This window comes from Pocillopora damicornis, chromosome 11 (assembly GCF_964200805.1).
Source record: "Pocillopora damicornis chromosome 11, jaPocDami1.2, whole genome shotgun sequence".
Lineage (NCBI taxonomy): Eukaryota > Metazoa > Cnidaria > Anthozoa > Scleractinia > Pocilloporidae > Pocillopora > Pocillopora damicornis.
The window spans coordinates 140,544-167,025 of NC_142680.1; the positions used below are offsets into that span (position 1 = coordinate 140,544).

The 26,482-nt window shown below is 35.3% G+C and overlaps 4 protein-coding genes and 1 long non-coding RNA gene across 10 annotated transcripts; 2 read left to right on the top strand and 3 right to left on the bottom strand.

Annotated features, from left to right (window-relative positions):
• Window positions 1–154: 154 nt before the first annotated feature.
• On the bottom strand, window positions 155–4,904 carry LOC113674131 (trafficking protein particle complex subunit 13). Its single transcript, XM_027190605.2, has 14 exons — window positions 4,635–4,904; window positions 4,435–4,503; window positions 3,473–3,572; window positions 3,255–3,339; window positions 2,649–2,779; window positions 2,450–2,522; window positions 2,141–2,185; window positions 1,886–2,034; window positions 1,621–1,735; window positions 1,425–1,514; window positions 1,054–1,154; window positions 888–966; window positions 583–657; window positions 155–386 (listed from the first exon to the last, which is right to left on the bottom strand). Exons 1-14 carry the CDS (start codon window positions 4,678–4,680, stop codon window positions 270–272), a joined length of 1,275 nt encoding a protein of 424 aa, XP_027046406.2. The 5' UTR covers window positions 4,681–4,904; the 3' UTR covers window positions 155–269.
• LOC113674143 (E3 ubiquitin-protein ligase TRIM23) lies at window positions 3,622–13,879 on the top strand. Its single transcript, XM_027190617.2, has 8 exons — window positions 3,622–3,718; window positions 4,946–5,093; window positions 6,324–7,008; window positions 7,275–7,552; window positions 9,785–10,037; window positions 10,708–10,818; window positions 11,181–11,305; window positions 12,095–13,879. Exons 2-8 carry the CDS (start codon window positions 5,046–5,048, stop codon window positions 12,263–12,265), a joined length of 1,671 nt encoding a protein of 556 aa, XP_027046418.2. The 5' UTR covers window positions 3,622–3,718; window positions 4,946–5,045; the 3' UTR covers window positions 12,266–13,879.
• Window positions 12,695–19,350, bottom strand: LOC113674145 (ferric reductase 1). Of its 4 annotated transcripts, none has more exons than XM_027190618.2 (13): window positions 19,194–19,350; window positions 18,219–18,277; window positions 17,597–17,776; window positions 17,130–17,228; window positions 16,812–16,870; window positions 16,233–16,324; window positions 15,559–15,678; window positions 15,202–15,317; window positions 14,741–14,827; window positions 14,299–14,396; window positions 13,942–14,000; window positions 13,540–13,772; window positions 12,695–13,385 (listed from the first exon to the last, which is right to left on the bottom strand). In XM_027190618.2, exons 1-13 carry the CDS (start codon window positions 19,288–19,290, stop codon window positions 13,275–13,277), a joined length of 1,410 nt encoding a protein of 469 aa, XP_027046419.2. In that variant the 5' UTR covers window positions 19,291–19,350; the 3' UTR covers window positions 12,695–13,274. The 4 variants fall into 4 exon arrangements, with proteins under 4 accessions (XP_027046419.2, XP_027046420.2, XP_089044226.1 ...); XM_027190619.2 differs by having other exon boundaries at window positions 16,242–16,324; window positions 19,194–19,345; XM_089188100.1 differs by lacking the exon at window positions 18,219–18,277 and having other exon boundaries at window positions 16,242–16,324; window positions 19,194–19,346.
• Window positions 19,351–20,320: 970 nt separating this feature from the next.
• On the bottom strand, window positions 20,321–21,676 carry LOC113674146 (neuromedin U receptor homolog nmur-2). 2 transcript variants are annotated; one of them, XM_027190620.2, is made up of 3 exons: window positions 21,595–21,676; window positions 21,244–21,493; window positions 20,321–21,128 (listed from the first exon to the last, which is right to left on the bottom strand). In XM_027190620.2, the coding sequence occupies exons 2-3, from the start codon at window positions 21,491–21,493 to the stop codon at window positions 20,323–20,325; spliced, it is 1,056 nt and encodes a 351-aa protein (XP_027046421.1). In that variant the 5' UTR covers window positions 21,595–21,676; the 3' UTR covers window positions 20,321–20,322. The 2 variants fall into 2 exon arrangements, with proteins under 2 accessions (XP_027046421.1, XP_089044229.1); XM_089188103.1 differs by having other exon boundaries at window positions 21,244–21,629.
• LOC113674147 (uncharacterized) lies at window positions 21,643–25,700 on the top strand. Of its 2 annotated transcripts, none has more exons than XR_016181291.1 (4): window positions 21,643–21,757; window positions 23,056–23,165; window positions 23,278–23,332; window positions 25,457–25,700. It is a non-coding gene; the product is annotated as an uncharacterized LOC113674147 (long non-coding RNA). The 2 variants fall into 2 exon arrangements; XR_016181292.1 differs by having other exon boundaries at window positions 25,371–25,510.
• The last annotated feature ends 782 nt before the right edge of the window (window positions 25,701–26,482 follow it).

Consider the following 26,482-nt stretch of genomic DNA (forward strand, 5'->3'; position numbering starts at 1 on the left):
CTTGACTCTGCTGTTGACTTCCACTAAAGTTGTTGAAATCTCAGTCAATTACAAAGAACAATCCTTTTCAGGACTACACTCAGGCACACAATCAGACTACACTATCAAATAGTGCAAAATTGACCAAACACCAATGAACAGTCAGCTGGCATCTAGTATTTTTTGGTTTCATTTATTTCTTTCAGTAGGACTACAGATAAAAATTCTCCTATTGTTTGATGAACCATTCACTTTCGAATGTACATTTCAGTCTTAATTTTTAAATTCCTTTAATACTGGTGCAAAAATGGTGAGACTTCTGATGAGTAAACAAACACTTGGGACAAGTTATCCAGCTCGTATGTACGTGAAGAAAGACAGTCCACTATCTGCAATCCTCCAACACTCTGAAGAGAAAATGTAAATATAATTTTATTCCTACTGGACTTGCACTTGTGGAGAAAAATAATAATTGCATTCAGGAAATCATATCATGAATTCAAACCAGGCATCATAGTTTCCAAAGTCATTGAGGACATATTACATCAATGGATTTTCCTATTTTTGACATAGTTTTACACAAAATGATCAAACTTCACTTACTTGCAATCCAGCAGCAAGTGGAAGGAGGTTAAGTAGCAGTTCCACTGAATTTCCAGGGAGTAGAAAACCAAGACTCTAAAAATTAATTGCAAATGTAAAAACAACTGACATTATCAAGGCATTAAAAAACCAATGGCACTAACCCTATAAGCTGTCTGTATTTATGTTTAGTCCTAAGACAAAGCAGCACACATACTGAATCCACTATAATTTATAACCCTGAGAACTTGTCACAAACTCTGGTGGCAATCAAGAAACAACCCCTTATTTACATTACCATATTTATTTAGCTACACCTACTGTACCTTGCCAGATGTTCCACACCACATTAGTCCACCATCTTTACTTTTTGTCATAAAAAGTTTAAGATCCATCTTCCTTTCACTAAGTAGCAAACAAACCAAATGTTATCAGCAAAATAAGCATAAATCACACTAACTTATACATGTTAATATCAATTGAAGATCTTACCATGTATTTCTTAGTGAAAGTTTGACTGGAAACCTTTTTTCCACTAACACCGCATCTGGGATTTGGACGACACTCATTTTGATATCTAACACTGGAGGAGCCTAAAATTGATCAAAAGCAATTAATCTCTTGCCCTGTCTTATAACATGCATGTTCAATGAATGAGTCGAGCTAGGTGCATCTATTCTGGATATGCAAAAAATAATTTAATCTTTCTGGAAGAATCTTTCAAACAAGCTAAAGTTGTGCCAAATCCTGTCTTAAGACAACCTTTTATACACACAAACTCCCTATTCCTTGAGTTCTCAGCAGTAAATTATTCTTTGTTAGGTGGCCTCCCTCCACTCATGTTAGACATATAATACACCCACCACTCTCTGAAGTTGACTAGTTTGCAGTCTCCCTCTTTCTCCAAAAGCTGTTCTCCACACGATATCCAACTTGCCAACAACATTAGCTACCTTCAACAAAGAATGCCATTAAATGTTTCAATTTTTTCCTCCACAAATATCTGGAGCTTAGAGTATTACTTCACCACAAAAAGTGCATTTAAATCATGTTGGATACCTTGACATTTTTGCTCATGTTAGCTACTGGTGCCAGCCTGTACAGATATTGTCTGGTATCATTTGGGTTCATGTAAGAGCCCTGACCAAATATACTTTCTGTCATACTCTCCTCTCTAACATAAGAGTAGAGACAATCTTAAGATTAGCTTCAGTGTATCAAAACCAAGTCACAGGTTCACAAAACACTTTAACAAACTCAGACAAACTGACTTAGAGTGCCGCGCCACAATGAACTACAATGTACAATGTATGACAACACTCACCCATCACCATCCCCTCGTTTAGGATCAATCATAATAGAGTTAAGATCTGTAACAGTATACACTGCTGATGGCTCTAGTCTAACAGACTCCATAACCATTGGACTCGATGTTATGTTTTGTACTTGAGCTTCAAGAAATACTTCATCACCCTTAGAAAAATCAAGCATTAGGAGTCAGTCTACCATGCATGTAGTAACTAACTCATGCACATTGAAATATTTGTTAGATCATCTTTTCTAACATTGCTTACCATACCATAGCATTGTAAAATTTTGTTTTCACATCAAGAGGTTTGAGGACCTAGGGAAACAAATTATTTTAATAGCTAGTTGTTTTTCCAACAAAGGTACAAAACACTTTCCATAAATTTTTTAAAATATAAAATATATCTATTTGTTAAAATTACCAAATACATCCTGATAAATAGTTTGTCCCATAAGTACAATGAGCAAAGGTGTAAAATAATCACATCATGTTTACACTTGATAATTAATGTGATTTGAACTGATAAATTAACAGAGTAACACAGGATGTACATGTAGTCATGATAACAAATTAAATCACCTGGAATTTAAAGAATTTCCTAAAGTACATCTTCTCTCCTGTTAAAGTGGCATAATTCACAGCACACACAAGGCTGTAAAAATAAACCAACAAAATTGCATGACTGAATGAGTTATCACTTCACTTGTATTGCTAATTTCTGTGTGATAAAAGTAAAAGATTGTGCTGATAAGAAATTAAATGGTATCACACAACTTACATATGTGTCCCAAGTTCTTTTACTTCATGTTGAATAACCTGATCAAAACTCTCCTCAGGATCCAGTTTAGACACTGGCATGTTAGCTGTGCCTGATAAATTCAATCTCTGAGATGACGTCTGGAGGTCAGTCTGAAATTTATTATATCTTGTGATCAAAGCTTTTCCTTTTTTCATTGAATAATACTTTAAGAAATTCAAAAATCATCAACAGTGTTTTGGGAAAGTTTATGCTGTATTTGTTTGAACTTGATGAATGTCCCTATCTGATCATTACCATACTAATTTTTCCAGGTGTTTGTGGAATTCTCCATTTTCTTATTCTTATTCTGTCTGAAAACTTCTGCCTGCCTGCTCTCTGTTTGTTTCACTAGTTACTTTAGTGGCAAGCTAACCTATGTGTCTGCTTGGCTGTGAAATGGCTTGTTTGTAATAGTTAGCCTACCTGTCAGTGTGTCTATTTATCTGATCTATTAATCACACTTCCTGTTTACTGTTCAGTCCATAAAGTATGTTGATCTGTTGGTCACACTTCCTGTCTACTGTTCTATCCTTTAAGTATGTCATAAACATAAGTACTACTGTATATTAGAGGCAAAAGTTCTACCTTAATTACAATATCTTTGACTGGTTGGTTACTGTCATTATGAACACTGACATAACTTGAAAATACTTCGCCAAGGAAGATATTTCTATAAGGCAAAATAGACAGATGTTAAACAGATATGTAGTTCTAAACTAACATACCTCCAAAAGATGACTACAGACAGACAGTCTATCAGAAACACATAGAATGTGGATAACACATCCATTGCTAACACTCACCCAAATGTGTGAGGCAAGACAAACAATTCACCCAAAGCGAATTTACTGAGTCCCTTTACAGATGTTATGTCTGCTGTGTGTGCAACCTCCAAAGTATTCCCTGAAGAAAAAAATTGAGAAAGATGTTTTTCGTTTTGTCATGAGTGTAGAACAAAGAAAAAATTCTGAGTCCCCATGAGGAATCCAATTCAAGACCTTTAGACTCTGAGCTCCCATGCTCTACCACTGAGCCACAGAGACTCTACGGTGAGCAAGGTCTATTACAAAGTTCATATGACACGCATCCTGCATATTGCTAAGATCAGCAATATTGATAGTGTCATGTTTGTAAATAGAATAAGAGAGATGGTGAATTTTGAGCACTGTAAAGAAATAGAGAAAAATGTTTTTTGTCATGTCAAGAGCGTGGGGCAAAGAAAAAAATTCAAGTCCCCTTGAGAAATTGAACCTCAGACCATTGAATTCTGCATTGTGATGCTCTACCACTGAGCCACAGAGATTCTACAGTGAGCAAGATCCATTATGAAGTCCATATGACATGTGTCCTGCATACCTTTAGGATCAGCAATGTTAATAGCATCAGCAGTGTCTGATCCTAACAGTATGCAGGATATGTGTCATATGAACTTTGTAATAGACCTCATCCCTATAGAGTCTCTGTGGCTCAGTGGTAAGGCATCAGAGCATGGAATTCAAAGGTCTGAGGTTCGATTTCTCATGGGGACTTGAATTTTTTCTTTGTCCCATGCTCATGACACGACAAAAAACATCTTTCTCTATTTCTTTACCAAGCTCAGAACTTACCATCTCTCTTATTCTATATATAGAAAAAAATTATATCATAACCTAAAGCACTCCCTTATTCATAGGTTCTAAATATTTCCTTTAATAACATGATACTCATGTCTTTTCAGTTGGGTATTTCACAGAGCACATGGATTAATTTAAATCAAATACCAAACCTGGTAGATCTTGAGACTCGTTTGTCACGGGAACACTTGTGAACAACGATGGTCTTGTCAGCCTCATCACTTAACATAAAAACAAGAATTACAGTAGTTATGATCAGAACCTAACAAAACCAAAACAACCACATAGAGTCATTAAAGACAGCATGGGAAAGCATCGAGTAAGGATAGGACAAATAATCACAAATATCTACCTTTTAAATTGAGCAAGTGCTCCCTTTCTCTTAAGCCAGTATCCATTTTACTTCCCTTGTTTTGATCTAAGTGAACATCAGCTATATGCGTGAAACAGGTGATGCGCGTGAGATATTTTGTATTCTCCGCTGTTCATTTGCGGCGCTGCCTGCTACAGAGACTGTATCTGTGGTGTAAGAATGCGTGGTAGTCTCCCTCTATTTTAGATTCATGTAAACAATACTGTAGTCTCCCATTTTCTTCGCTCATGTCGACAAGCCATAAAGTGTCCTTAAAAAACTATATTACGGAATAATTCTAAATGTGGCAGCCGCGTCAAGTTGGGCGGGAAATACAGAAGGTGAACGCAAAACAACAGCTATCCACGGCCATAAAACGAGGGGATTATCTTACTGTCATTCAGCAGAAAGATGGAAGCTTCTTCAGTTGTTGTACCAAAAACAAGAAGTCGTCTAAATGTGGGTATAAATTGATTGGTTAATAATGTATAGCTGCAAAATTAAAGATAGGAAAAGAAAACCGACTGACGATCCAAAATACTTTCATATGAGTGTAGATGTGTTTTCCCTGGGTTAAAAGCAAAACCGAGAACTTGGAGAATGAGTAATTAACCTTCAACTTACCCTTTTCAGCACAGTATTGTTTCTGTCCAAGTCATTTTCTGTGTGTTATCAATCAATATGGCAAACTTCAGCCTAAATCAAGTTCTAAAATTAGCAAAAACCTGGAAAAAAGATCGAGAGAAACTTAGTCGTGACTTTTTTTGTTTTTATCAAACTTAATTAGAAAAAAAAACTTACTGCAAACATGCACATTGTAGGCGAGGACAAACTGCTGGGGTGGTTGGCTTCTTCTAACAGCACAATTTTTTTTTACCGAAGTGTAGGTAAATAGTGTTAAAGAGGATGTCTAACAAGCTATGGTTATTAAGTGGCAAGGGTAATATCTGCTCTTTTTCACTGACACCTTGCTGAATATAAATTTTTGTAATATATTTTTATGGCAAGTTATACAACAAAGCTGTCTTGTTCTTCACTGAGGCAATTAATGTCATACTTGCTCCTCCAGAGTCTCCATTAACAAATATAATTAGTGGTAATAAGAGTAAAGGTATTAAGACTGAGTGGAGTTGAATATGGTCTAAAATCATACAAGTGTTTTATGAAATTGCACACCTGCAAAGTTAGGGTCTGATTTGTTTATTATGAGTATGATTACAAATTGAATTGGATGACACAAAGTCCCAATACAAATTAATCAAAACTGTGATAAAATTGTTTAAACAAACTAACCAGTAGTTGTAAATTTTAATTAAAAAAACCACAGTTAACTCAGGGAAATGTGCAACAACAGTGTGCACACATGATGCGTGCTGTCTTACATAAGCATGACACAAGCACTGTTCAATTATTCCTTCCAATTACATGCATGATGCATACTCTGTCCAAGTAGTGTTCAAATCAGGCTGGTGATAACCAATCACATTCATGGTCCCCTCATCTGAACTGAAAATGCCATAGGACATGGAAATTTAACAACAAACCTGACAGCATGATAATTTAACTGCTGCATTTTGGGTAAATATATAACAATTGCTTTGTAGCTATTATTGTTTGTGAACTGGATTATTGATTATTATATAATGGAGTACAAGATATTGTAAGCACTCTGATGTTTATCAATTTCAGGTGTTAGAGTGTCGAGTTTGTGAAGATGTATTCACCCTTCAAGGTGACAAAGTTCCAAGGTTATTATTGTGTGGACACACTGTCTGTCATGACTGTTTGACTCGGCTACCAGTCCTTGGGCACAAACTTCACTGTCCCTTTGACAGACAGTCAACTGAACTGGGTGACTCTGGAGTCTGGGGTTTAAAGAAAAATTTTGCATTGTTGGAACTTTTAGAACGTCTTCAAGTGCTACAAGAACCATCAGTAATAAGTGACAGTGAGAGCAGAGATGACACTGTTAGATGTGATGAAAATGAAGAGCACATTGCCAACATATACTGTACTGTTTGTGAAACTAACTTGTGTGGTGAATGTGCAGAGGGTACTCACTCCACCAAAACTCTAGTGAAGCACAGAAGAATTCCCATTTCTGAGAAACCCAAAGAAAAGCCAAAATGTCTACAACACTCAGCTCATGTCATAGAATTCACATGTTTAGAGGAAGAATGTCAAGATAACTCACTGATGTGCTTTGTGTGTCGAGATTATGGTAAACATCAGGGACATAAGCATACTCTACTTGAGAATGAAGCAGAGAACATGCGTGCCTCTGTGACCAAAGTCATACAGCATGTTAGAACCTTTACTGATGAAGTTGATGGGTCAGCTGCAAGGCTTTCTTCAGTTATTGAAGCAATTGAAGGTTTGTTGCACAAAGTTGTTGAACATGTTTTGGGTTTTCAAGTTTTTGGTGGATGCATAAGGCTATTGGTTTTTAATAACCTATTCATGATGTAATTTTGATTTGCCTTGTAAAAGAGTTTGTGAAGCAGCAACAAAGTTGTCAAGTCAGACCTTGCCTTGCTCTCTCAATATGGTAAAAAAAATTTACCCCCCCAAAGATCATAGTGATCTTCAGTGAAAGCGATTAGGAAAATGTTGTAAATTGTCATTTCCCTTAAATTAAAGGTGGGGTGTTGATGCAAGAGGATGAACGAGGAAATCTCGTTGCGCAACATGTTGCTGGAACTGCAGAAGATGCAAGAAGTAAAGTGCGAGCATATTTTGATGATCTACGAGAAACAGTCAACCGACAAGAGGAGGCTGGACTTGCTGTTGTTAATAATTATGTGAGAGAGAAACTACTGTCACTCAGACAACAACAGGAGGACATGGCTGTTTTGATGTCGCAAGTAACATCTGTCTGTGTTGAGTGTGACAGAGCACTCAAGAGGAGTGATGCTGAGGTAATGTTATTTTATAACATTAATTTTATATTAACACAGGAGTTGAATTGTTGCCCTTCCCTGGTACTTAAAACTACAACTTGTGACATTAACTTCTGCACATGTGTCTCATAGCAAAGCCCTTATCACCTACCACTCTTGTGAAGCACTTGTATTGCCCTTACACTAGGTTCTAGTATGTAAGAAGACTCATTAACTGCCCAGGATGTATATCTAGTGTGTTTGTATATAGGATAAGTTTACAATCTCAAATTAACAGGTTGACTTCTTGAAAGAGTTGTGGGGTTAAGGAAAATAGTAAACAAAGGTTTTTTTCCTTGTGATGAAAAGTGAGAAACAGAAGAAATCTAAGAAGTCAAGGTTGAAATTGCAGCAGAATTTTGGAGAGCAATGTGGGATCTCATCTTTGTAATGTTCTCCCTGGTTTACAAAAGTTATCATGTTCCATACCAATCCAGATTGCTTTATGTCCATTTTGAATGGCTGAGTTTTGATAAAAATATTTTCCTTGGTGTGAAATCTTTCAAACTAATTTGTGTTTCATATTTCAATCTTACTCTTTGTTGTGGCTACATCCTCTTGTAGGAGGCAAAGCTACTTACTGTATGTAATTGAAATGAGTGAGTGAGTGAGTGATGGGAAGTAAGATGAGAATGCCAAACTTCACCCGATTTTTACCAGGTGGTGCATTTTGTCTATTTTGGAGTATCTATGTAGTTTGACCTTCTCATTAGAGATTATTGGGCACAGCATACAATAAAGAAAGAAGATTGCCTTTGAAAAAAAACACCTAGTGCCTGAGAGAATCCCAAATTATAATTTTTTTTCAGTTAACATCTCATAATCATTTCAGAAATTTCTTGCAGAAATATCTTAAAAGGTATGATTGGCACATCATGAATAGTTAGGAAATTTTTTCTCTGAAGAGACAGAATTTTACATTCACAGCAAAATTACGTGGAATTATATTTTTGAGGCAACTAACTGTAGAGTTTTTAGATAACAGAGACTATAGACCACAAAATACCTGTGTGAGTATATATAAAATATGTTTTTTCTCTTTCTCTTGAAGTGAAGTAATGCAATATTTTTATTATTTTGAAAGTTATGAAAACATTAGGAACACAAAGTTTCCCATCTTGACCTACCCAGGTAAAAAAAAAAACTCTTGTATGCTATGTATGCCTATGTTTTCAGTTCTTATTGTGACCCTGAAAGAGATGATAAACATCTCCAAATAATTTTAAAGTTGTTTCTTCAACATGTAATTGAAAACAAAACTCTTCCTTGCAGAAATATCTAAGTAAATGAGTGTGATCAGCACATCTGCATATTGTGGAAACTTTGAGTTTCTTGAGCCACCCCCCCATAAAAAAGTTATGAAAACATTAGGAACACAAAGTTTCCCATCTTGATCTACCCAAGTAAAAAAATAACTCTTGTATGCTATGCATGCCTATGTTATCAGTTCTTATTGTGACCCTGAAAGAAATGATAAACATCTCTAAATAATATTAAAGTTGTTTCTCCTGCATGTAATTGAAAACAAAACTCTTCCTTGCAGAAATATCTAAGTAAGTATCTAAGTATGATTATATTTTACCATTTAATTATTGGTTGAATGTCAATTAGTCACTATATTCTCACATCATCTTTCTCTTGTGGAACAGGGTACTTATAAATATGTGTGATGGGGCATGTTTTTGTATATGGATACAAATATTCTTCAACACTGCTTCATCATTATAATACCTCAAGTTCTTTTCAATGCTTTAGAAATTTTACTACATCAGTAGCCACATGTAGTCTCTGACTGCCTATTTTTTGTTTTTGTTTTTTTTATTACTAGTATTTATTTATTTTTCTCTTGTTTTTTTTGTTTTTTTTTTTTTACGTAATTCCTTAATCTGGAAAGAATGAAAGAAATCATGTTAATATGATACAATTTAAAAGAAAGGAAAATTTTGAACCACATTTATTAGCTACTTTAAGGTTTTAGGAAAAGCTATTCATGCTATTCACCTATTGACCTACATAAAAGAATGTTTGGTTTTCAATATTGCTCAGAAGTTAAAAGAATTCACTATATATGTAAATTAATCTGTTTTACCTGTGGCAGGATGTAATACCAGGTTCAGTAAATTTCAGTTTTATTGAATTTGTTATTAATGGTTGTACTTCATGATATAAACATTTCACTATTTAAGTATCAATTTCTTTCAACCTTTGAAGGTAATAGAAGCCAGAAACAGTATCCATAGTCTTTTGGAAACAGTACAAGACCAGCAGGAGCAGTTCACCAACATTGCTAGCCTCTGTGACACAGATGCTGCCATCCCTGTTGCCTTTACAAAAGACAATAGGGTCCACATAGGCCCAAAAATGGAAATGAGAGTAGTTGCACTGGGACTTGATGGAGCAGGAAAGACTTCAATTTTATTTAAAATGAAGCATGATGAGTTTGTCTCGCCCATAACAACAATTGGTAATTGTTTTTTACCCTAATCTATTTTAATTGAATGTGCTTTGATTAACTAGATTGGAATGGGGAAAGAATGCCTGGCTATAGATAGAAGAGACTTCAAGAGTTACATATGGGACCTTTTTTGTTTTAATTTGTCCTTTTTCTTCATGGATTTGGTGATTGGATTTGGTATTTACCACACAGTTTCTCCCCCTACTCTTGAGCTTACCCTCTCTGATAATCTTGCTCATTGGAATTACTGTCATTTTTTGATGGGTATTTAAGGACAGACAACAAGCCACTAGCTGTGTAGCTGAAAATTTTAGGTGTTTCATCATTGCAGACTAGCTTTGCAGTGGCCTGTTTTTGGGACACACTGTCTTTGAGTTCTAATAAATGGTTCATTAAATGGTCAAGTTTTCTGTTAATTAAGTTGTTTACTGCCTCAGTGATGTATGTAGTCCTTGATTCCCTAAAAAAAAATGTAGTAACAAACCTGAACATTTCCTGAACTTGTTGGTGGGAGAAATGTGCATTTTGGTGACTTTGAAAGCAAAAATGTGGAAAGTCTTGTATAACTGAGATAGCAGTGAGTGGTTGTTTGCTGGAGAGCTGGAGGAAATTGTATTTTTTGGTGTTTAACTTGATACAGCTAAACTTCCTCTTCCTTAATTTTCTATAATTTTGAAAGGATTCAATGTGGAAACTGTTGAACACCGCAGTTTAAAGTTTACTCTTTGGGATGTTGGTGGTCTGCAGAAACTCCGTCCACTTTGGAGACATTATTACCTTAACACACAAGGTTAGAATCACACAAAATGAAGGTTGTTTGGTAAATTTGGCATTTATGCTGTTGAGGGCCTAACTTTGTTATGTACATGTAGGTCCATTTTATTATCATAATGATAAGTTCAATAGGTTAATAGTTTAGTGTACAGTTTCCATTTTGTCCAAATAACTGTTTGACCAGAAATTTCATCAGAACTTCATTTTGTAACTCTGAGCTAGGTTATTAGGGCACTAAAATTCTTGCAGGGTAGTAATGTATTTCCTGTAAACAGTAATATTAGCTGGTACGTAAGAAAAGTATTTTGTTACATGCAAGTATACAATCTAGTTGCTGTTTCTTCCTTTGGTTGAATTTTTTGTATTTCTATATTTTAGCTGTGATCTTTGTGATTGACAGTAACAATTTAGAGCGTATTGAAGAGGCTCATGAGGAACTTGCAAAATTAATGGCAGAGAAAAGACTGAAAGATGCTCTGTTGTTGATATATGCTAACAAACAGGTACACATGCTATAATAAGAACAATATCTCTTTGTGATAAGTGCTTTTCCTACTGTTATTCTCATGTACATTGCATATCACCATAGATTAATAAACAAATTAATTATATTTATAATTATATAATAAGCTCGGCTATGCACGCATTCTGATTGGTTCTCACTTATGATCTATTGGAGGACAGACATAGCTGATGTCATCATTCAAACTTTTTTTCCTTATATTTTAACTCTTTATTATATAAAACAAATAGATTCCAAGTTGCCTTGCGTCTGTTCAGTAATAGATCACAGAGGAGGTCAAAATGTGGAACGAACAAAAAAGTGGCACACGAGGCGTAGCCGAGTGTGCCACTGATGTTCTTATCACATTTTGACATCCTCTGTGATCTATTACTGAACAGACACATGGCAACTTGGAATCTATTTGTTAGATATACAATCATATGAATATTGTAAGAACTGAAAGCATGTCAGTTTGCAGATTTGGTTCAAATCCAAATGCCACCCCCTTGCTCTTTCTCCTGGATGAAATAGTGTGTGTGGTTTTGAATTCTTGTCCACTTCCCTTTTGATGGCCAGGTGGACAGTCTCTCTGGAGTGGGAATGTTAACACCTCCTATTCTATTCAATGTAAGATAGACAGTGTCCCTATTAATTATAGTTAACACATCAAATATATATTGACACTGAAACAAACATCTATTTCAATTTCAACTGGAGTTTTAATAATTTAATTTAAATAGCTTTGAATTAATGATGCTAAAATGGACACTCAAATGCTATCTTGTAGGACTTGCCCAGTGCTCTCAGTGTTGATGATCTCACTGAAAAGCTTGCTCTCCATAAGCTGTGTTGTGGAAGGAGCTGGAACATATTTGCCTCTGATGCACATTCTGGCAAGGGCCTACATGAAGGCTTAGACTGGCTTGCAAGACAACTTATGTCTGAGTTTGCACAATGACTGATAGTAAGGGCAAGGAACATTTGTGAAGAAAGGACACACTTGAGTTCAACTCAAAAGCAAAGGTCAAGCCATGTTAGAGACAGAAGACAGGTTAGAAGTTGGTAGCTTAGGTCTTAAGGTAGCTAGGGTATAGTTAGATATGAAAGGTTAGTTTGCCAGCAAGCAGGGTGGCTGAGTGGTGCTGAACTGTTGATGTGTTGGTCCACAATCCAAGAATCATTCTTGAAAACTGCACTATTTGAAGAGGTTATATTCTCATATATCAATATCAATTTTCCATGAAAATATTTCTGGTATGAGTAAATCAATGGCTTTCACTCTAGTTTTTCATGAACAGATAGAAGAAAAAAACCCATATCTCTAATCTTTTGAACCAGAATCGTGGCTGTAAGGTGATATTACAACTGATATACAATAATATTAATCTTTTTCAATATTTATGTTTCTTTATTATAAGTAAAAGTGAGGTACAGTACATTGACTTTGAAACAGAACTAATTAAGAGCAGAATCAACTAATTAAAATAAAGACAATACTGAAGTTAAAACAAACTAGTAACACTGGCAATTTTTGCATTCTTTATGCAATTTGTACTATCATAATGATAAAGTAAACTTAATTAGCTGTATATTAGATCCAAAAGATAAATTCTTAAAATAACTGAACCCTGAGTAACATACAGAATGCTGCATGCAAACTACATGTAATAACACTGTATCTTTGTAACCTTTAGTTAGGAAACACCCCAGAATAAGGGGAACTGTTTCAATCCAGATTGGAAATGACTTTCTTTTTTTCCAAAGAAAACTCTCAGATTGTATTAATGTAACAATCCTACAACTTGTCTCAGGAAATGTAATCTTATTACCCTTCAACATGCTCAGGAGTGAACACTTGTGTGTTTTTTTTAAAACTGGCATTGCACTTGAGGCCTAAGTTAACAGTTTAAAACAGTTTTCTGTGGAAGGTTTTGGTACTCCACATTAAACAGAGCCAAAGTAGCTATTCAGTTATCATCAGCTTCCACATGCATAGTGATCAGTAACAGCATGGCCACACAAATAATACTTAGAGCCAAAATCAGAACTCCAAACATAATGGTGTGTAGCTTGAATACCTAAAAAAAAAAACAGAGGTACACTTTTAAGAGAAACATCTGTTGTACTCTGGATTTACTCATCCTGTTTATTCTTGTCACAGAGTTTGTTTTTTTTGTGTGTGTTCATGCTATCAGGCTGTTAGTTTCAAATACACCTAATTGACTAATGCACCTTCTCAACATCAATTTCAGTTCCACTGGCTGAAACTGGAGTAAGGTCAACTTCATCTTCTTGAGGTTTAGAAAGCACACAATACTCTCTAACACTTTTTCCTTGTTTGCAAGCCAAGTAGATTTCAAACATCACCACTGCTGCAAGCACTAGTAGATAGACGATCATCACATACACTGCAGAACTTTCCAGATGGAAGGCTGGTAGTACAGAACCCAGGAATATATTTATCACTTTAGAAAAAAAAAATCAAATTAGGTAATCCTTTCGTGTGAGGCCTGATCTACAAACTATCTTAACTGTTAGTCCATATTCAGTGTAATAAAAAATATTGCAACTATTTAGTCCTTCTGGCATACAGCACAAGTTACACCACATACACTGTATGTGTTAGATTGATACCTGATAATGCTAAGGCAATCAATCCAAAACTTCTATGTGCCCAGTTGAACATCCATCGTCTTAAAAACAAACAAACAAAAGAACAAATGAAAACAATTGTGAGAAAATGGTTAAGGACTTCAGAGGATTCTAACAGGGCTTATTGCAGCTACCGTCCATTCAGTGAATGGTGTCCATATAAAATGGGGAGTGCCAAATTAAAATGGCCTTGCAGTACCTGCATATTCTGAGGGAAGTACTCATTTCATTGCTATTTGCTGCTACCTAGTACCTCAATTAAAGAACAACAGTAAACCCAAAACACATGTAAAGAAAGCTGTACTAATTTTCACACTTCAGAGTGATATCAGAAATTACCTTTCTCCATATGGAGGAGGTCTGAGAGTTGCTGCAATTGGCTGTATGATAGTTATTGACAGTACAATAATGCCAATGACAGGATGAGCACCAGCATCCTATGGGCATCATTGACAAAATATACATTACCACGAGAAAGGCTTGACATGAATTAGTGTTCCCATAAAATAATTGATGGCATAAGTGAACTCAGCTGGATGTAACGATGTAATGTACTGTCAGTGGAAACAATTTTTACTTTGAGTAAGGTCATTACTCATGGGGGAGGGTTCTTCAAGCACTTAAAATGAGTGATTTGATCATCGTGTCTTACAGAAAGTAAAACTAGGGATCCACTTAAATTTTTGTGTTTATTCTACCATTTTTCATTTTTTGCTCTTTTACTTAGGTTGTGTTGCTGTCTTAAAAGAAAACTTAATTTTTCATTTGACACAAGACATACCTTAGACCATCCACCAACATAAATGAAGGCTAGAGTTACTCCTATTACAGTTAATAAGCCTGTGATAACCATGATAGCACGGTGCACCTGAGTGTATAAAAACATCATCAACTGTAGAAATTTTCCCCATCAAGTACTGTTTCTTATATTCTCAGTCAAGTAGGATGAACCTAATCAATTTGTCTACTTTTTCTATTCTTTGGAATCCTCCACCCAGATAACAAAATTTTTCCCCAGTGAAGCTTTTTACTGAAATACAAACAGTAGGCCTTTGACCACATTTTGTCAGTGGGAAAATGAAATTAATGCAACTAGACCTTGACTGAACATTAACTGTTTCTACATCAAATGTCAGTACTTGAAATAAGTGATAGGGCAAAACCTGCACTAATCTATGTAACCTCTAACAGGTTAATAATAAAGAATTTGGTTGAATTTCCATCTACACTACCAGGACAAACCTGAAACCAGAGCCTGTTGCCACACAGATCCTTTTCACCCCAGACTGGCTTCATGTATCTTGCTATAAACATCCCTATGGTGGCAAACCCCACCCAGGCAATCACCATCAACACTGCTGTAATCAAAATTCAGAACCTGTAAGCAGTCTTCCCTGCAGTCTAGTCAGTTGGCAGGTAAATTCAAGTAAAATGCCAGTTATCTCAATATTCTCTGTACATGAGAATTAAGCAGTGGGAATTTACAAATTATATGAGTGGAAGAGAATGAATGCCAGCAACCTAAGTGTAACAAAAAAAGGAATTTGTGCTACAAATACTGAAAACAATTTCAGATGTAATAACAATTCATAAAATTACCATGGATTTGAAGTAGGGAGAAATCATAGACTGATGCTTCAAGGCTTTGAATTTCCTCAAGATTCACTGGGCTCATGGAGTGACCTTTCCAGCTGTGTTCCTTGAGAGATCCACCAGTCCCTGTACAGGTTTAAACACGAAACCAAAAGTAATCCTCCTTATATTGTGCAGAATTATTACACCCTAACATCAGTATACATATTCTCTAGAGTTACTATCCTCTAAACCTATTCTAAGAAGCTGATCAGAAGAATTTGTTTGGCAATCAAGAGCTTCCTTAGTTGGTGATCATTTCCTTTATTCTCATGACCTTAATGTTTGATTCAGGGATGATGTGAAAAGAAATTATATGTTAGCCCCTTTTAGGGGTTAAAGGGTTAATTAGAACTCTGTGCACAGCACTGAAACTGTAAGTCAATTACATGCAGGATTTTAAAATTAACTTTACATGATAAAAAGAACTGCATCAGAATGTATATATGTATATTTAAACACCTGTATCACAAAAGGTTGCAAATTTGAGAATATATACTAAATATATACACCTTTTATTTCCAATATTGCTGTGTTTTTCAAAACAGGTATATATATATATATATAAAATTGTATATCAATTGGACTTTTAAAACATCTAAACACAATTGGATTCAAAACAAAATAGCACAAAGTATTACCTGCCTTACCTGTAGGCCCTTGTGCAAATATAACAAATAAATTATTGTTCAGGTCAGAAGTCATGACTCCATCCTGCTTCTCTCTACTAAACCTAAAGAGTATACAAACACCTTGATAACCAAATAAATTTGTTTTTCCTTCATTCATCTCCTGTAAATTAATATTTATTTTCTCCAGCAATGTAATAACAGACCACAAAAATTACATGGAGCAGTGGGGTGCATAGTAATAATTAAATGCAGTCATTAATGCTTAACCCTAAAAACACTCCTCACAATAACTAGTCAGTGAATAAAAATCTGTATCAAAAAAATAACAACTTGATTTTTTGCTTTCTTTTAATTTTTAAATTTAAGTTTCTGATCAAGAAATCACAGATATTTTTAACTCTTAAGCATCATTAATCAAGAAATCAATATGATTCAACATAACAAAAATCAGTCTTGAATATTGACTTCAACATAATTATAATCATAGTTTTAATTTCTATTATCATTATCACACTTGAGTCCAATCAAATGGCTATAAGATTTTGCAATTTAACCAATGCTACTGAGTCAGACATTTATTGTTTCTACCTGCATTTGATAGTTCCATCCTCATAAGATTGTTGTTCAATTTTTAGTCCTTTTATCTTCTGAAGAAGTAAAAAGTTAAGTGAAAGTCCACTGCAAATAAACCCTATTATCATTCAACTGCAATTATCACAGAAATGAAGAGGAATCAACCAAAAATTAAAAATATATATATTGATAGACAGTCAATATAGAGCTTCATATGACCAAAGGACAGTTGATTACATTAATTAAAAAACTTGTATTGTTTTAGGTAAACTAGATAATTGTGAAAAGTATTGGTTCAAGGCTTAACATACTCTCTGTAGCCACCACTCTCACCTGTGTTGTTCTACTTGGTGTTTGATATCCCTTAACTGAATAATGACCAACTTGAGTGATACCATTTTGAAGGGAACATATAATAGTGTCTGTTCCATCCTAAAATTAAAATAAACCAAGCAAACAATTATGCTGTTCAAAATGCTGTACACTGTTTTGCCTTGAAATTCCTAAAGCTTATGAATTTAATGAATTTAATGCAAAATTACTGCCCTATATCATGCTTTGCTGTTTTGTACGTGGCAGTATTTTTTTCGCTTTTGTTTGTTTGTTTGTTTTTTAATTTGTGTGTGCTTTCTCTTTTGTTTTAAAAATTAAAAGCCACACAAAACTAGTTTTGTAAAATTCAACAGAGAAGAAACAACACAACAGAAATTACTGGCTTAATATAGTTTTAATACATCTGTTTAACTAAATGCAGATTTAAGAGGACTTTAAGGTATATCCTAAAAAACAGTAATGATTACCATAACAGCCTTGTGGTTAAATCCAACTGCTGCCCACTTAGTATTGCTGCTTAATTCAAAAGTAATGGTGGATCCTTGGGGTTTGTAAGTCATGAAGTATTCACATTTGTTTACTGCAGATTTACATGATTCTGGTTTAAAGAAACAGCCTTTTGTTTTACCACACCCATCTGCAGAAAACTGAGAGGTAAGAACAAATCATACAAACAGTTTGTTTAACATGTGGCTACACTATCAAATGTGTTACTTAAATTCCTTGATGATTTATTTGCCTTATTGGATTTGTTTTCATCAACAAATGCGTATTATAGATATCTATGAGAACATCTTGGCACTAAACTTTTTCTTTTGTTACAAACCTAAGGGAGTCTTATTGCCTCTCTCTTTATCAAGTATCATGGAGTATCTGTCAAGCAAGGTGACTAAACATAATTAGTAAACTGTGTCATTACGTTTTCATGGAAATAGCTCCTTCTTATTTAGCCCTCTCATTGCTGCCAATATCATCCGATTATGAATTTCCAGTTCATAACTAGAGAACATCTAACAATGCAGATCACCTTAAATCATTAACTCCTTCATCCTCTCATTTCTTTTCGCACATAAAATGTGGTAATCTTACCGTCAAGGAAGTTTTGACACTCTGTCTCTGTTGTGGAAGACGACCATCACAAAGCAAAACTAAGGGGTTGTACACATTGTGTAATTATTAATTTGCTTCAATAAATGTTTAATTCTCTTTTAGACACATCTAATGAATCCTCTGAACAGCATTTACTTTTCAAAAATTATCCCTTCTTAGTCAAATGAATTGTTGAATTGTGGTTAACTAATACAGTAAAGCTCTAATAACACAACTTAAGCTTGGCTTCAAAAATTTGGTCACTTAAAGGTTAATAGCAGTTCTTTTCAAATTATACCAAAAGAGAGAAATCTAGTGCGAAATGGATTCCTGATTTCAATCATTATTGCACAGATGTGGAATTATTCTTTGTGGATCTGGCTTTAAACAAAGCAACCATACCCTGAGTTAAATTTTTGTTCTACCTCAGCAACTGTCAAGTAATATAATGAAAATAATAACTGAGAGATCTTGATCATATAAAAGACATTTTATGATTGATGAGACTGAAGTTTTGAAAAATGTTGTATTTTCAAAATTAAAAAGTCTGACATCAAAATCTATTTTTGAAAATTCTGCTTCAATAGGGTGATTTTAACAATGAGGTGGATGAAAGTCAAGGTTCCACTGTATAACTAACGTTGTCTCGTTATTATCATTATTATTAACTATTAAATGAATTAATTAATTCAGATAATTACAAATTAAGTGCCATATAACTGTCCATAAATAATTACTTGAACGGAAGAATCGTAAATAAGAAATCTCTAGATCTAAAAATGGAGGTAACATATTCATTCTTGATGCTTGATCGCCCACTGTTAGAAACAAGTTGAAATTTACAATCAGATAAGAGATTAAGATCCCTCAAAAGATTTTGCGAGTTGGTTCCTTCCGAATGATGTATAGTTATGAAGTTGTCATTACATGCGTACGAGTGAGTATGGCTAAAATCTATAGCGTAAAACCTCTCACCTTTCGACAGCAAAACGGCAAATACTCCAGGAATCAGAAATTTGTTAAGTATTGCGTAGTGTCGAGCCATACTCACAATTAATTCAGACTTACGCATATGATATACTTCTGCACATACTTTCACAACTAACACAAACTTAGTACCCAGATCTCTCTTCTCCTCGGTCGCGGCCCACTCCGCTGAGCTGCTTTGGAATTACAGGGCAACTGTTTGTTATGTATGTGCTCTAATTTCAGTTCGGCTATCGCGTGTTCTTAGGATTTTCTTGACAAGTTTCCACCGGCTATTCTGATCATCTATTCACTTTCGCATTAATTCGTTGCTGGCAAATTTGCTAACTGGTCATAGCTCTACACGAAGGGATCTACTAGAGAATCAGAGGTAATCTCATTACTTCTATTTCGTGACTTTGGGGATCTTTACTTTCGAAACACGTTCATCTGTCATCCGCGATCCATCCCTCGTATGACCAAGTAGCTGGTCGTTTGTTCTGCTCTTTATTTGAAAATAATGTTAGACTTAATGTTTGTGTTTGTGTAAAGTAAAGCATCCGTCTTGACTGTCATGCAGTTACTGGTGCAGCGGTATAACTCACGGGTGACGGAAAACAAATCTTAAAAACGAACCACGAAAAAGAAGGCTTATGGTTACCATTTTTACGCGTTTAGCAGAAGTTCTTCAAATTAGTCTTATGTCTAACTTTAGCACAAATAAACTACAGTTTTTTCTTTTTGTTTTTTTTGGTGCGGAATACTAGTTATGTTAGAGAGGGGTAGGTCATCTCAGAATGAGGTACACACCCTTTCCCAAGATCCGCCCCTGAAGTGGAGCGACAGTGTCCATTAATAAAAACACTTAAGTTTAAGGCGTTCTTTTCTAACCTCAAGGTGAACTTACAAGTTTATTTTCGATTTGAATTGAAGAAAAACAACTGTGATCGAATTTCAATCACTTTGGTAAAAGGGGGAACTGAGCTTTTGAATAAACTTATGGTATCCTCGTGATAACGGGTGTAAGTTACTGTTTTAGGGGCAGGGAATTCGAACATTTAAGAAGTTTATACCAAACGATTTTACAGTCAAGGAAAACACATCGTGTTCATGAAGAACTACGAAACACTGTGTCCCCTCAGTTACCTGAGTTTCGTAAAACCATTAGTTCATACATTTGACTTTCCATCATTTTTTTGCGTCTTCTGTTGAAAAGTTTTATCTTTGAAACCTCGAAGGTTTTACACAAACTGTCCCTGTACTCTTTGTTTGTCATCCAGTATATCAAAGGATTGACGCATGAATTAGACATGGCGAGAATTCCACCTATAATGTGTATGGGACTATCAATATTTGTGATGCCAAAAGGAGACAGAACATAAATAGCTTGAGCTGGTAGCCAACACAGTGTCAGAGTTAGACACGCTACGGCGCACATGCGTAATAGCGCTTTCTGTTGCTTTCTTTGTCGCTCACCGTAACATCTCGCCACCAGTGATGTCTTGAAAAGCAATGCAATATGAGCAAATGACGCCCATGTAATTATACATGGAAGGCAAAACCCTATAACAGAGTTGATAAATATTACTATTGTTTGAGTAATTGTTTCTCCATATGGCGCTTTTATCGGAGAACATTTATTTCCCAACAATTTCCATTCAAAGAATTTGTTACTCTTCAAAATACAGGTAAACACCCAAATGGCCAAAATGTAAAGAAACATCCTCTTCGTTGTGAAGTAAAACCTGTAAGTCATTGGTCGAAAGATAGAAAACCATCTCTCCACAGCCAAACACGTGACCTTCAAAATAGAGACTCTCCCCATTGTAAAGAGGACATATCTGCTGCCCAAAAAGCGGCAAAAAATTTCACCACGTAAGCCACTTGGAACTGGGAAGGATGAAATGCTAACAACATATCCTGGAGTGAGAGGGATTAATATCCCTCATGAACGTAAAAGTAAAAGAAAACAAAGAAAATTAGGTGACCATTCAACGATTAAAATTACCTTTCTTCAAGGAAAATTATTGCATGATTGCACAAAAGAACACGAGATTACCTGTTAGCAGATCCGTAATGGCAAGCGAGAACAGGAGAATGTTGTGCGCTGATTTCAACATGACAGGCTTCCTTATCATAACCACACAAAAGAAGAAGTTTAAAAACACGGAAAAAGCAGCGATTAGTCCAAATATCGCTCGTGTCCCCTCCACCTGCGGCAGTTTAACAGCTTCAACGGTTGATGTATCTCCATAGCTCGTATTTCGCAATTCTGAATCAGTCAGACTCAGGCTACCCATTATTAACATCTTGTAATGAGAAGAAACGGTGTTCATAAATTGTTATTAGTACCGACTAGTAAACAATTTGAGGAATAAAGAAATTGCCTTCACAGAATACTTATGCTTACGAAGTTTTTGCCTTCTTTCTGGATTTCGTGCACGTCAACAGAATCGGTGTGCAATCAGTGTAATCTTCTTCCTGTCCGATTTAACACAAATCTTCCAAATACACAGATAATAACGCAGCTGTCATGAGTATTGACTTAATTCCAAGCCAGTCTTTTATGCCAGGTAAGATTTGAATCACTATGCCACTTTTTTTTTAAAGTTTTTTTTATATTGCTGCATAAAAACTGTGAGAAAAAAACGTTTGTTATCCGTTTTCATCTGATAAGTTTTGTTTCCGTTATTGCTTTAACTTTACAAATAATGGTTGAACTACATTATTTACTTTTTCACGACGATGACATTTATAAGAGGTTATTTTAAATATACGCCCCATGTGTATTCCATTAACAGTTAGAGCCTTTTTTGCAGGGGATTGGAGTTTCACCAGCAGAAACTTTTGCTAAATGTGACGAATACAACTCCGATACTAAAAGAAATTAAAAATTGCCCTCGGCCAGTTCGTTTTTAATTAGGAAGGTTGACACATTTCCTTAAGTTATAAAAATGTTAAGATATAACAAAGACATAACAATATAATTGGCATGTGTTTAAACAAGTAAAAACAGGTGTACTCGAACCTTTTATTATCAATATTGAAGCTGATACGAAATAAAACTGCTTTTACGTTTTAAATTTCGCTAAATATGACACAATTTTGAGAGAATCGATTGTGAGGATAAGAGAGACATGATTAGATCTTTATATATACCTCATAATGCTTCCTTAGTCATCAAAATTTCCTCTAGAAAATATTTAAAAGCGGTACATTTTCCCAAGAAAGGCGGTTCGCGTTCAATGATTTTACATTCAAATTATCTTAAAAGTAATTGAACTCTTACTGTCTAATGATCAACATTAAGATATTGTGACAAACAACACACGAGCCATTTTTTTGTTTGCCTTGCAAGTTCGAGTTTGTGGAGTTCTACTGTACACGTTGTTACATGTTCTTATCATAACATAAAGGCTATCATAACATACACTTATCGACCGAGTGGGAGCGCCAGAATGGAAAATAGTTAACACGAGCGCAGCGAGGTACGCGCGTCCTGAACGAGAGCCAAATATTAAATCTTGCAGCCCGACCTAACTCAGTCAATTAGCAGTTTATCATGTACCCACTAACTGAGTTTTGAAAGTTTCGAAAATTTTGTTTCAACCCAAGTAAGACACGATAGATGAGCGCTTACGGGACAACCCCGAATAAAGATTCTACAATTACTCGAGTCAGAACAAGGACTCACAATTCATCAGGAAACGCGACTTTTCGCTTTTTTTTTTTTCATGTTAGTTGTGTCAGTGTAGGGGCAGAAAGCTTTCCCGGACCGGCTCACACCCTGAATGCGTCAGCTTTCACCACGGTCTGCATCGGGATTGGGCGAACCCTGATAGTGCGTATTTCTTGACTTTGTGTCCCGCAGTGTCCCGCGGAGTCTGTTACCGCTGTCTTGATGTGTCCTGGAAACGAATTGTTCGCCATTTTGCACGTGTACGAAACAGTGTTTACCATTCTGGGAAATGAGGATATATGGTTTGTTTATTTGTGTTCCTTTGTAATTTTACCAGCTTAAAAGTCGTCAAAATGAGCTCCGATGCGATGTTTATCTGTGGAGCACTCGCTGAAGAGTCTTACTTGTTTGCAGACTGCCAATCCAAGATCACATCGCAGAAAACAGTAGATCGTGTCATCAAACGATGGTAAGCTTTTGATGTTATATCTGTACATCTTAAAGTAAATGCAATATACTTTGCTTTATTACTTTAAAATGTGTGGATGCATTTTGATGTATGAGGTGTCAAATCACAATTTCTACACAATAAAATTCAAATGAGGTTGTAGTGGGGTAATCTGCATCGTAATCAAAGATTTTAATTGTAAGCGGCAGTTTATACATAATAAGAGAAGGATTTTGTTCTGAAGTCAAAGTTTGCAGCCACGAACAACCTGTTTTGTTAAAAATTATCACTCCATTGAAAACAAAGATTTACAAAGTGTTCCTCTTTCCCCCAACATGTGAAAAAAAAATCTCTTTCCTCTGCTAACTGGTCAAGTTGCCTGAAAGTCATCTTGCCGAAAGTCATATCACCAGAAAATGGTTGTTAAGTTACCAGAAACTTAAAGTCATGTCCCCTGAAATTATGAGTAATGTTATGTGCAGAAACAAACACTTAAACAAACATACTCACAGACTTTAAATGGGCAATTAAGTTTAAAAATATACATCACTTACCTGGTGGTTGTTTCTGACAACACCATGGAGATTATGATCAGAATACACATTTGAATGAGTAAGGACCTTCTGTTGTCTGTTTTTTAGGAAGTCACATCACCAATTAGACCCTTAGTACTATTTTTTTGGTTGTCATTAGGAAAAATTTGGTTGGTTGTAAATTGATGTTTTCCCCTTATTTGACAAATATGGACAGTAGTTGTTTGTAAGCCAGTTAATGACCTCTAAGGAGATGGCCAGTATCAGGCAATCCAAACATTATGGCAGTTTCGTTAAGTATTGCACCTCAGCATAATGAAGTTTTGTGTAGTCATGTAAAAGTTTTCTCACTTTCATGTTGGTAATTAATTAGCTGTTTAATGTAGTGTGTAAATGCATATTTTTCCCATTTTTACTGACTGCACATAACCATTTTATTCCTGAGGGAGCAGATAGATAAACTTTCAAAAATGCATGAGCTCCCCTTTGTTTGTATCTAAACCATCACCAATTATCTGGCTGCTGTTTTGCAATACCAGTTTCAACCATTTCTTTAAAATTTAGAGTAATTAACATCTGAAGAAAAGTACCTTAGTTTAGGAGTTTTCAGAAGAGTATATTTCCCAATTATTGAAAGCAATTCTTTTTGAAGCTGAAATAAGACTTTGTTTGGGAAATTTAACAAATCAGCAGAGTATTAGCAAAATCAATACTCTTATTGACAAGGATATTCATTGTCATAGTGGTCAAAATGTTGTGCACCAAGTGAGTCCACAATACATGTCATGGCTTATATCATGGCCTATGTAATGGCTACTTATGATAATTTAGGTTCAATTTTGGAATTGATGTTATAACTTCATTTTTTATACCATGGTGATATGCAGTTTGTGTGAAAAATTACATTTTGAAAATGTTTCTTTAACTCAGGGTAACTCTTTTAACCAAAGAATCAAATTTAATCAGAGCCAACTTGATTGTACTTGAAATAAGACTTCTTGATATCATGCTGAGTTGTTGTCTTCCTTAAGGCTGTTAAGTTTTTGAAATTACACAAGAGGTAAACTAGAGATGTAGGCCAGAATGTGGCAAGAACCAAAAGGTGACACATGACAGGTTTCTCAGTAATGGGGGGAGATGATAACTAGGTGCATTAAGTAGGCGACCAGGTATTCAACCAACAAAGGCCAACACTATTCAAGATTACTTTAGAGGTTTTAAATTAGTTTAAACATATTAATGTATACCAGGAAATAAAGCAGATGCAGTAGTAAGAGATTGGAGGACAGCGGAAACAGTGATGAACTTTTTAATTGTTGCTTTGAAAATAATTCATTTTGGAATGTGGTCAGTTTCTTAACCACTGGGAGGCAGTCAGTGAGAACCCTGCACGACATTAGCCAATAGATCATAGATAACAACCAATCACAGAATATTTAATGTAAATTTCTTTGTATGATACTTTATGAAGTTCAACATGATAATCATCTGCAACCATTAATAATTATTTGTTACATTTAATTTAGCCAATAGATCATCATTGGAGCTATGCTGTGAAAAACCTTTCTTCTTATCTATGGAGGTCATAAATCTTATGGACAAATCTTGATAGGTTGCTTGTGGACTATCCATTGATTGGTCCCCATCATATATCTTATGGGCAAGCTTTGTTAATGGACCTTAGAGAAGCATTAGTAATGGACTGTTAGGCAAGCTTGGTATGTGGCCTGTGAACATTTTTTGATATATGGCCTGTGGACAAGCCTTGGCAAATAACTTGTGGACAAGTCTTCATGGACATTGGGGAACAGTGGATCTCATATAATAAGAGGAAAGTGGATGAGGCAGAATAGCAAGTGGTAAACCAGAGAGTTTAATTACCTCAGGTAAAATTTTTAATATTTGTCTCAACTGTACTAGACCTGCTTTGGCCATCAGTGACCAATCAGTGATAGTTCTGTGTAGGTTTTCCTTTTCCTTTTCCTTTTCCTTCTGCATTTTTGTCATATTTCTTGCTGCACACAGTTTACTGATACGTATTAACACGTTGGTAGAGAAAAGCACTGTCATCTAAAGTGATTCATGTAACTTGTCCCATGATTTAACATGATTACTCATTCCAAGGCTTTAACTCTGATCACTTTATCACGAATTAAGCATGGGAACTCTTAGGTGACTTGCAAGTGTCATTTCTGTTGACTTTTCTATTGCCTGTTTGGGCCTTCAAATTTTAAAGAAGCTTGTTGAACTTGTTCAGTTTAGCTTTTGAATCCATGCCTTATTTGTTTACATGGCATGCTTTTAAATGGATTGAATCTATGGCCACTGATTCTGCAGTCTTTAAAACTTTTATTACATTTATCTTAAAGTTTCTAGTTTTTGCTTGATTTAGTTTTCTGAACTCTCTGTCGTAAGTTACTACATGCATCTGTGATAAAATTTCATCAGCATTCCCACAGGGTCATTCTCTGCTTTCTTTCTAATTAAGCATAGATATCTGATTTAAAATCTGCGTCAATCAGAATGTCTGCCCTTATGCTGTATCTCAATAGGCTTTTTGGGCATGTGCCCCTCAAGATGAACTTGTGAGAGTCTAATGGAGTTATTTGTCAATAGTATCAGGGAGTTCTTGACTCCA